At 40.4% G+C, this 11,255-nt stretch overlaps 1 protein-coding gene across 2 annotated transcripts; it reads left to right on the forward strand.

The window, feature by feature from the left end:
* med24 (mediator complex subunit 24) lies at window positions 1-11,255 on the forward strand. Of its 2 annotated transcripts, none has more exons than XM_053340971.1 (26): window positions 1-86; window positions 430-560; window positions 661-743; window positions 838-876; window positions 958-1,031; window positions 1,546-1,769; window positions 2,276-2,387; window positions 2,528-2,678; window positions 2,919-3,032; window positions 3,344-3,397; window positions 3,552-3,634; window positions 3,779-3,865; window positions 4,167-4,278; window positions 5,266-5,408; window positions 5,592-5,629; window positions 5,742-5,824; window positions 5,945-6,123; window positions 6,580-6,679; window positions 7,035-7,210; window positions 7,341-7,605; window positions 8,031-8,212; window positions 8,314-8,407; window positions 8,633-8,732; window positions 9,545-9,625; window positions 10,445-10,593; window positions 10,995-11,255. In XM_053340971.1, exons 2-26 carry the CDS (start codon window positions 431-433, stop codon window positions 11,109-11,111), a joined length of 2,970 nt encoding a protein of 989 aa, XP_053196946.1. In that variant the 5' UTR covers window positions 1-86; window position 430; the 3' UTR covers window positions 11,112-11,255. The 2 variants fall into 2 exon arrangements, with proteins under 2 accessions (XP_053196946.1, XP_053196947.1); XM_053340972.1 differs by having other exon boundaries at window positions 4,179-4,278.

The following is an 11,255-nucleotide window of genomic DNA, read 5'->3' on the forward strand; positions in this document are numbered from 1 at the left end:
CAAAAATGTCGCCTCTTGCATTGTGAAGCTGTGGATCCGTTGTAAACAAATATCTTTTTTGCAGTGAAAAACACTGAGAACGTCAGGTAATCTTCAACTTTAGAATAAGAAAACACAGTGTGACTGGATTTAGTTATTTTTCTGTTGTTATTTTATGCATATTTGCACCCGTTTATTCGACTATATCATAATACAGCGAGGAATGACACCGGTAGCTAACGGCTAACGACAGCCAGCATAGTAATTGAAAACGTAAAGCAAGCTAGACTGTTTTTTATCGCATAGAAATGTTCCTAGAAATAGCTTAATACTTTTGTTTTGGATATTTAGTTATTTTATGCTGTTAGTTCACGCGGTAATGTATGTGTGTGTGTGTGTGTGTGTGTGTGTGTGTGTGTGTGTGTGTGTGTGTGTGTGTGTAAAAACTAGGATGAAGGTGGTCAATTTGAAACAAGCCATTCTTCAGGCATGGAAGGAGCGTTGGACTGACTACCAGTGGGCAATTAATATAAAGAAAAACTTTCCAAAGGGAGCAACATGGGACTACCTTAACCTTGCAGGTCAGAAGACACATAGTTCATTTCTCCAGCCATCGTGTCAATAGTGTACTATTACACCAGTTGTGTTATATATACTACATGCTGTTTGTATATATTCCAGAGGCCCTGATGGAGCAGGCGATGATTGGCCCCTCTCCTAACCCCCTTATTTTGTCTTACCTCAAATATGCCATAAGTTCCCAGGTAAGAGAAAAAGCTGTGGTCTGAAAAAAGGTCTAACTGAGCAGTGTGTCCAACTGCAAGTTGTAAACATTATTCTCTCTCTCTCTCTCTTTAGATGGTGTCTTATTCCAGTGTACTCACAGCTCTCAGCAAGGTAAATATGTAATTGATGACAGTTATGAGAATATGCATTTATCATAAAATGTAACTTTTCATGAATGTTTTTTTCCGATAGTTTGATGATTTTTCTCGAGAGCTGTGCGTCAAGTCACTGTTGGAGATGATGGATATGTTCTGCCATCGTCTCAGGTATGTAAAAGTTCTATTCCAGTTTTGGTTTCTATCATCATTTTCATACAAATATTCCAAATCCAAACCTGCACAATATCAGGAAGATTATGATTTGTCCCTATGCACAACACCCTCTAACTTTAATAGTTAATTGTTTGAATAAAGGTTTTTCATAAAACAGAGCTATTCTTTATAATAATGCTATATGTTACTGTTTGGTACGATTAAACTATAAAAGAAATGATAAATGCAAAAAGCACTATTCCCAAAATGAATGACTTCCTTTTACTTTTGATTGGCTCACACCTGCAGCTAATCCAGAAGGCTACTGCTTTTAAGGCCTTGATCAGTGCTAGAAATAGTGATCATATAACACCAAAATCACCCATGTTCCACCAGTTATACTATACTATACTATACAGTTTGTTTTACTACTTGTCTGTAGTCTTTGGTCTGCAAAGAAATGTATTTTGTAAGTTTCTTCTCTTCTAAATGGTGTCTTACTCTCTGTATCTCATCTCTGACTATGAAGCTGTTACGGGAAAGCAGAGGAATGCATTGGGCTGTGCCGGGCTCTGCTTGGGGTGGTGGTGTGGCTGCTGCAGGGCTGTGCCTGGTACTGTGAGAGGCTGAGGGAACTGGGCCTATCACCCAGCACGGAGGCCATTCTGAGAGCCTGCCAGGAGAGGCTACACATTCTGATGTGCAGCACCAAAAACAGAGCCCTTGTCCACATCGCTCGGTTGGAGGATCAAGGTGTGTGTGTGTGTGTGTGTGTGTGTGTGTGTGTGTGTGTGTGTGTGTGTGTGTGTGTGTGTGTGTGTGTCTCTGCGTGTGCGTGCGTGCGTCTGCGTGTGTGTGTGAGAGAGAGATATTGTGCACAATGCATAAATGTTTTCACAGTATATCAGATAATTGATATATTAACACATAAATGATGATAATTCTGCCCTTCCAAAATTATTTATTTCCCCTTTACCATGCTACCACTTGTAAATAGTCAATAAGGAATTTGTAAATCATTGATTTTCCACGATTTAGGCTTTTCCACATGTATTAGCAAGCAGCCATAAGAAAAGGTCTGATCACTTGTAATTAAGTGGCATAGAAAATGGTCAAATATTAGAAATGATCATAATGTCAGTAAATTTGATACTAGAATGCTACCTAAACTTTAAAAAATGCATTTTAGTTAAATGTTATTGTGTATGCTTATCATGAAGATGATGTCCTACAGTGTTTCTGCTGCTATTCATCCACAGGTTCCTGGAGCAATGTGGAGCAAGCAATGCTTAAAGTGACCGATGGCCTCAGCAGCGTGCCTAACCAGACTCTGAGGACTAAATTAGAGGAAAGTGTGTCATTGGTAAAAGGGTAAGGATTCCCTCTTCATTATGAGGCAGAGCTATCATGCCGTTTTGGCCTAACGCTGTTAAACTTAAGCGTGACAGTGCGTTGATTTAATGACCATAACAATCAATCTGCCTTGTGCTAATTTTTCACTCTCTCCTCAGTATTCCCGTGATGCTGTCTGTGCAGAGTGACCCTCCAGTCCACGCCTCCTTCCCATCAGTCCATGCCTTCATAATGCTTGAAGGGACCATGAATTTGACAGGCGAGACGCAACCACTGGTGGAGCAGCTGATGATGATCAAAAGGATGCAGGTGAACCTTTAGCTGCAGAGAAATGTTATGCAAAGCTACCTTGGTGTTAAAATATTTCCTAGTGCTCCTGTTACCTTATCATTAGCACATCAGTGAAAGCACTTTGAACAGTTTTATATTTATTGTGTCATACTTGTGGAGTTTCTCTATTACACTGGCCAGATTGAAGGATATGGGCAGGGTTTCAATATATTTTACTGTTTTTAGCAGCAGTGTTCTCCAAACTTGTGTCCTCCACAGCAAATCCCTGCTCCTCTTTTTGTGTTGGAGATATGGAAGGCCTGCTTCACCGGCCTCATCGAGTCACCAGAGGGCACAGAAGAGCTTAAATGGACTGCCTTCACATTCCTTAAGGTGCAGTTTATTTCTATTACGAGGACCGGCTCCTCTCTGTTTGTGATCTGTCTTCCAGTTATCCTTTGCCTAAGTGTTGACTGTATTTTTTCCTTTAAATTAAATCTGAAAGTCAAAAAAATTGAGTGTTATGAACTGATTTACGTCTGATATATAATTATCATGATCATAATCAAACATGATTACATATTGCCTCTGTGAGCCACAGTATAGGTGCCACTGACAGAATTAAATTAACATTGTTGCCATCTTTGCACATGCTGCCACTGCTCGGCCTACAGAAATGTGTTTCTTTTTTTTTATTTTCCTAGATACCACAAGTTCTACTCCGACTTAAGAAGTATCCTCAGGGTGATAAAGGACAGGTAAAGCTATCCACTCAATAAAGTCACTGATATTTATTTAAAAGCAATTAGTACTGTCAAACTTATCTGTCTAACATATCAATCAACTGTTTGTGTTTTTAAAATGTAATGAACCTTCACTATAACTTTTAACCATTGCAAATATATTTTACAGGACTTCATGGAGGATGTGAATATTGCATTTCAGTACTTACTCAAGCTCACACCACTGCTGGACAAAGCTGACCAAAGATGCAAGTAAGGGTGTTAAAATCTTGCTACAGACGTTTCATTGCCTGTTATTTCATTCCTAGATAATATAGATAATAAAGACAGCTGGATTTCAGGTAAGGCAGCACCTTGATAATTTCACTTTTTGATTTCCTTTCCTTCTTCCCATAGCTGTGACTGTCTCGGCATGTTGCTACAGGAGTGCAACAAGCTTGGCCTGCTGTCTGATTCAAATACTTCCACCCTCACATCAAAACGGTACACATTCTCGTCTCACAGTGAACATATATGTTTGAGAACATGTCAACTTAAGGGTTGTATCAAGAATCAAGTCCAGCAGTAAACCTTGTTTTCCCTAACCCTAACCCTTTTCTAAAATTATGATTAATTCATTTTTATTCACCATATTGACATAATATCCCACATTCCATATCCCCCTCTCCTCCTTGCCTTCTCCCTTTTTCTCTTTCTCCTTCTCTCTCTCCCTCTCCTCCTTCTCTGCCTCTCCCCTCCCCTCTCCTCTACCTCCCCTCCCCCTCCCCTTGCACATTTGATTCAGGACCGAGGACAGGGAGTTCGCCCCAAGGCTAAAGACAGCAGAAAATGCCAACATCCAGCCTAATCCCGGTCTCATCCTGAGAGCTGAACCTACTGTCACCAATATCCTCAAGGTAATGCATTGTAATCTGATATAAATAATATTACAGTGCTGTTGATCAATGATCATTGGTCTGAACAGTACTAAGTAGTGCTCAGAAGGGGTACAGTGTGAAAAGCTGCAGTACTGTCTCTGACAGGTTTTGCCTGGTGTTGTATCTTTTTCTTTATTCTTTATCTCTTATCTTTTACTGAAACTGAGTTTTCACCCATGTAACACTTGATAGGGAGATACTCTTACATCTAGGAAACTGCAGCAGAGCAAGTACTAAAAAAGTACTAGATACTATCCCTGATGGAAACCAAGTCGAGTCGAGTAGCGCTAGAACTGTATAGTGGAAAAGCGCCATTAGAGCTCCATTCCTTCCTGCAACTAGAGCACCATGGCAACGAGATGCAAGGGAATCTTCTGCATGTGGCACACAAACACCTTGCTTGTTTTATTTATTCAAAACCTTTATTTATATTCTAGTATAACATGATGCACTGTGGTGTTTTTGTCTAATAAGCAAATCCTACCTCCTTCTGTACTTCATTAGAAGCTCTGTGAATAATTGTTTGAATGCTGCAAATAGTGAAATATCTCTGAGTTTACCACTTACTTTTCATTTCCTTTTTAACTTAATATTTGTAATTCATTTTTTACTGACGCACAAGAACTCATGTGCATGTAACCTGTGCATGTACAAATAGAAATATAGTATCTTAAATCTTGAATGTTTAAAGTTACATGTCAAGACAAAATCAATAGTAACTGAAGAAGACAAAAGTTTTCTCACAAAACTATATTTTTATATGGGAGGGGAACTGTGGAGGATTCATGTTAAGTTGCACATAATTGATCAAGATTTTATAGACTTTTACACAACTTGCCTTTAAAAAAAAAAAAAACTTTTTACAGCATCCCAATAAAGTTGCCACAGTTTTCAAAGATGGCAGCACTGCAATGACTGCACCTTTTGTATAGAAAAATGAACATGTTTTTCCTACTTGTTCATTAGACAGTAGATGCTGACCACTCTAAGTCTCCTGAGGGCCTTCTCGGGGTTCTTGGTCACATGTTGTCTGGGAAGAGCCTCGATCTGCTCCTGGCAGCAGCGGCTGCCACTGGGAAACTCAAATCCTTTGCCCGGAAGTTCATTAAGTGAGTAAATTGGAGACTAGTGTAAAAAGAGACAAATCACTTTTAGAACACCTAGTTACTGTGCCACCAAAACAAACACATATTTTGAAGGGTGGCAAATTTCAGATGTTGCAATGTGTCCTACTTGGAAATTCCAGTTAGCCTGTGAAGTGTATTTTTAACAGTGTTTTTTCTTTTTTCTAGGCTTAATGAGTTTCCCAAGCACATCAGCGGCGAAGGATGTGAGTGCAAAGACAAGAGTGATGTGTTCCAATGTGGGAATTTCTTTCTTCACTGACATACCCTCTGTTGCATGAGTTACTAACACTGCGGATTTTCCTCCTTTCCCTTCAGCTAAATCTGCATCAGTACGGGCCCTGCTTTTCGACATCTCCTTCCTCATGCTCTGCCACGTGGTGCAGACATATGGCTCTGAGGTCAGTACATGGGGATGCTAGGTTGCACATTAATGGGATCTGTGTCATCTCTCCATTGTAGTCAGTTTAGCCTAATTGAGTGCATACAGTACATGGCAGACTTTTGTCTCCTCTGTCCAGGTGATCCTGTCAGACCCCAGTCCCTCAGGTGAGACGCCCTTCTTTGAAACATGGCTGCAGACGTGTATGCCTGAAGAGGGCAAGACTCTGAACCCAGACCACCCCTGCTTCAGACCTGAGCCTGGCAAAGTAGAGAGCCTGGTGACCCTGCTCAACAACTCCTCAGAGATGAAGCTAGTGTGAGTTGCAGACAAATCTTCTGTCATGGGACTGGTTCTAGTTTCCCAAAATCATCCTTAGTCTACAACGATCTTAACATTTCCGTATGTCATTATGTTTTTAGTCATTTCAGTTTTCACAGCCTTAGAACTTATTTGTTTACATTTACGTAAGTGCAGCGGTTTGACTGTATGCCTGAGATGACTGAACTTCCTTCCCACACACAAACCCACCAAACTATGCTTTAAACGTCATTACCAGTATCTATTTTTGTTTTCAAATGTGGGTGCTTTTGATTTGCTTGATAGTGCTGTTTTAATTCAGTAGGCTGAACACTTGATTAAGACTGCTTTCATTCCTATTTGCAAAGTACATGTTGCTAAGTCAGATTATCTACAACAAACTTGCAAAATATTTATTTGAGCAGCCACTCTCTAAAATGTGGACTTTCTTTTGTCATTTATCTGCTCTCATAGTCAGGTGAAATGGCACGAAATCTGCCTCAGCACTCCAGCGGCTATCTTGGAGGTTCTGAATGCGTGGGAGAATGGTGTGCTATCTGTGGAAGCAGTACAGGTCTGTCCAGTCTTCATACTCTTTTTTTTTTTTTTTCTTTCATATTCCTGTAAATAGACGACATTCTTTTTCTTCTAAACGCCCCTACATATCGAAATATTCTCCTCATTCCGTTTTTGACTCATTCTTCAAGTGAGGATGTCCACATCCTGTGGAAACTGAAGTAGTTATTGCATCAGTGATAACCCGCTGATGATGTCATTTTCCTATTCTATTCAAGTTTTCATATGACACAGTGTGCCAGGATGCTATATTAGTCGGAATCATCAGTCCTTTTACTTTACTCCACCTTCCTCTAACAACATTCTTCCTTCCTCTTTTCTTGCTGTAATCCGTCATCTCTCTTCGAGTGTAGAAGATCACTGACAACATCAAGGGCAAAGTGTGTAGTATGGCGATCTGCGCTGTAGCCTGGCTGGTGGCCCACGTCAGGATGCTAGGGCGGGATGAGAGGGAGAAGCCCCAGACTATGATCCGACAACTTGTGACCCCACTGTACGGGGAGAACACCCTGCAGTTTTACAATGAACGGTACAAATATTTAAGTTACACAGCAACTTGTACTTGCTGGACAGTCAATTACAATACATTATTACATGAATTAACAATTACATCTACACTACCACTTACCCCCCCACACACAAATTTTCCCTTTCACCAGGGTTATAATTATGAGTTCCATCATGGAGCACATGTGTGCCGACGTCTTCCAACAAACAGCTGCGACTCTGCGTCCCCCAGTTGAGGGCCAGGAACCGATCCCCTACCGCAACCTGCTGCCGGCCAAGGAACCCATCCACACAGCCCTTAGCAAGCAGTTCCAGACAGTGCTACGCAAAGGCTGGGTAGACAGCCGAGCCCTGCATCTGTTTGAGAGTCTTCTCAACATGGGAGGGGTCTTCTGGTTCACTAACAATTTGGTGAAGGTAGGTATATCGGTCAGCCGATATTGACCTATCACAGATATATTGGTATCTGTGAATATGTTGTCCGATATGTGCCTTTTTAGTTATATAAGCAGCATTGTATGTATACTTGAACATTTTTCTTATTTCAAGTTTAATAAACTGTAAAATATCACAGCCTCCATTACATATCTTTGTCAAAAGTCGTATCGATAACAGAATTTTTTTGCTCCCTAATATCGGTATCGGCATCAACCCCTTAACCTCATTAACCCCTTGTGTACTACAGTACAGTATAATGGGGACAACAGTGAGACCACTCATCAAAACATTGCTCCATTTTATCATACACTTCACATGGTACCTTTTTTTTTTTTTTTTTTTTTTTTTAAGATGATGAAGGCTCAATCTTGTGGTATCAAAAAAAGCATTCTGTACTATTTCAGGAGCTGCTGAAGGAGACTCGACAGGAGTGGGCCAATCGAGTGGTGGAGTTGCTCTACAGTATCTTCTGCCTGGACACTCAACAGATCACCCTCACCCTGCTGGGTACCATACTGCCCAACCTGCTCACAGACTCAGCCCACTGGCAAAGCCTTGCAGACCCACCTGGCAAAGCACTGGCCAAGTAAGAGAAGCTTCATACTTTAAGGGTTGATGATGACCGTGGGAGTGAGTTTTGTAGTTTGGAGTCAGGCGTTAACTTTGCTCCTCTGATGACTCCCTCAGGCTGTCTGTGTGGTGTGCACTCAGCTCTTATTCCTCTCACCACAAAGGCTTGTTCTCCGCTCATCAACGCAAAAGGCAGCGGGAAGATATTGAGGTAAAGCAGACACACAAGGCGGGGTGCAGTATGTGTCATTAGGGCAGTGTGTTGTATCACTTGTGAAATTTTCAAGATAAGGAACCAACATGTTGAATTGTGTAAATAATATAATTAGATTTTTTTTTAAATAATTGACACTAAAAATAAGTAGGTTGGTAATAAGTATTATTTAAATCATCTCTAAGACAATGTTGTGTAACACATTTGTATTGTTGGCTGCAGGACTACAGTAGCCTCTTTCCCTTGGATGACACTCAACCCTCTAAACTAATGCGTCTGCTCAGCTCCAATGAAGATGAGCCTGTAGCCCTTTCCAGTCCAGGTCAGTCTATAAATGTCCGGGTTTAATACACAGTTGTATTATGAAGTCTGTGACCTTACAGCCATTTGTCTCAGTCTGAGCAGCAGAGGGGTTATATAAAATATCAGACAGTTTTCTTAAGTAAATCAACTTTCTGACATCATGTTACAAGCAAGTTGCTTCTGGTAAGTCCTTCAGGCTAAATTATAGAAGAGCGTGAATGAGCTTGTAAATCAGCCTCTCTCACCTTTAAAAGACAAGTGAGTGGCAGCATCTTGCCCGTCGGCAGGCTCTAACTTGAGCACTGCAGTTTTTACTTGTAACGATTCAACAACAGGAGGGAGACTGACAGCAATAGAGGTTTTGTATGTGGGTTCTGGACAACTACTCTCATCATCCAACCAATCTTACAGATGTAAAGAGCATTGAGGTTATTGGCTTTGGGAATTGTTATTTATTTAGTTGTCTACAATCAAATGGGGGAAAAAAATTCTTCAGCATGACATGGAAAAATGACTGTTTGGTGACACCCAGATGGAAACATGACAAGTCATTTAGAAACTGATCCATCATCAAATTCACTTGAAAATATGGTGATTTCAACAGTTACCATTACTGTGCGTGTAGTGATTAAGTAGATGTTATTTTTAGGAACAAAGGAAGGAGATAACGTCAGGCGGTAAATGGGTTTCACAACCGTAACTCGAATTTCCATTCGTCAAACACCAACACAATATAACCTCAGCTTAGCTGTTGACATTTGTTTTGTGTATGTTTTGTTTTTTTCTTTCCCCAATTGACAAATTAAAATGACATCATGTTTTTTCTCAAAGGAGATCGATCAATGAGCAGCTCCCTCTCTGCCTCCCAGCTTCATACTGTCAACATGAGGGACCCTCTTAACCGAGTCCTGGGTGAGATATTCATCCATCTTCCGTTTAATTCCTGCACAAAGAAATGAATCACACCTCTGGCTTGTGAAACAAAGAACATGTGTCTTACTTTCTATGCCTCCCTTGCTGCCTCCTTAATGAAATACTTAAGGATATAGACAGGAGACAAATTAAAGGATAAACATGAGTTAATTAGTTCAGATGTAACAAATCAGAATCAGAATGTCTTTATTGTCATTGCACAAGTACAATGAAATTTGGGGTAGAAGCTCTCAAATGCAGATTCATACATGGTTTGCTGCGTATGAGAATAATCTGAATTATACACCATGGCCTTCACAGCCACTAGATCTCCATCAAATCGATAATCTGTGGGAGATTTTAGACAGCTGTGTTTGACAGTGGTCATTAACCAAAACCGAAGTCTTTTGAAGAATAGTGTTCATCCCTCCACTAGAGTTCAAGAAACTCAGAAAATCTATGTCAAAGAGCAATGAAGCTGTTCTCTAGCCTTGTGGCTCTCTAAGAAACGTTTTGGTTTTTCCTTTAATTTGTCAATGTTTAGGGTCAAACTGTTAAGAAAGTGCTTTTATTATCAAAGTCAAACTTAAAGAAATATTTGAAACCAGCGTAGACACTTCCAAGCTATCAAACATGAAAATAATATTTAAAATGTATTTGAATGGAAGTGGTCAAGTGGTTCTGAGAGTATTACAGAAACTACTGTTGCATAACTGTTGTGTTATTCAGGGAGTTAGTGCAATTTACAGTACTGAGTTTGGTTTGCCAATTGAAACATTTGAGAACTGCTTAACATCCACCTTTTTCTCATCTCCCCAGCCAACCTTTTCCTCCTCATTTCCTCCATCCTTGGCTCCAAGATGGCAGGACCTCACACCCAGTTCGTACAGAGCTTCATGGAGGAGTGTGTCGATTGCCTGGAGCAAGGAAGTCGTGGAAGCATTCTGCAGTTCATGCCCTTTACAATGGTGAGTAATGTGTAAGGAGTGGAGGCCAGACAGGTTGTGATAAGGAAGCATGGGATGTGGATGTTACATCAGACATTATTGGAAAGGGTTTGGAAATCCTTCCCAAACTCAGTGTTTCAAGATTGATCACTTTAGTGAAGAGGGATAAAACTGTGAGAAAGACTAGAATTCAGTGAGGAGGGTTTTGAGTTATGCTGTGCGCTTGCGTATGCACCAGATTAAGAAAAGAATGTGCTTTTAGTATTTAAGTACATTCACCATGCAAAGAAGGAAGTTGCCCTGAAAACCAGATCAAGGGTCAAAACATCCTGTAAAAAGCAATGACGAGGTGCTTTTTTGTGTGCTTGGCTTATGCAACAATATTGACTGATAAATAAAGATGTCTACTTCTGTGCATCCAGGTCTCTGAGTTGGTGAAGCTGCCTGCTTTGGCCAAACCTAGAGTGGTCCTGGCTATCACTGACCTGACTCTGCCGCTGGGGAGGAGAGTAGCTGCCAAAGCCATCTCTGCTTTGTAAAACTGAGTTTAAATTTCTATCAGTATCAGTACTGGATCATCCATTCTGTTGGCAAATAACATTTTTATGATCATGTCTCTGTAAAGACTGTTTTTTATGTCCTTTTTCACTCTTAAAAAATGTGTAAATAATTTTTAGAATTAA

Source organism: Scomber japonicus, chromosome 20 (assembly GCF_027409825.1).
Source record: "Scomber japonicus isolate fScoJap1 chromosome 20, fScoJap1.pri, whole genome shotgun sequence".
NCBI classification, from domain to species: domain Eukaryota; kingdom Metazoa; phylum Chordata; class Actinopteri; order Scombriformes; family Scombridae; genus Scomber; species Scomber japonicus.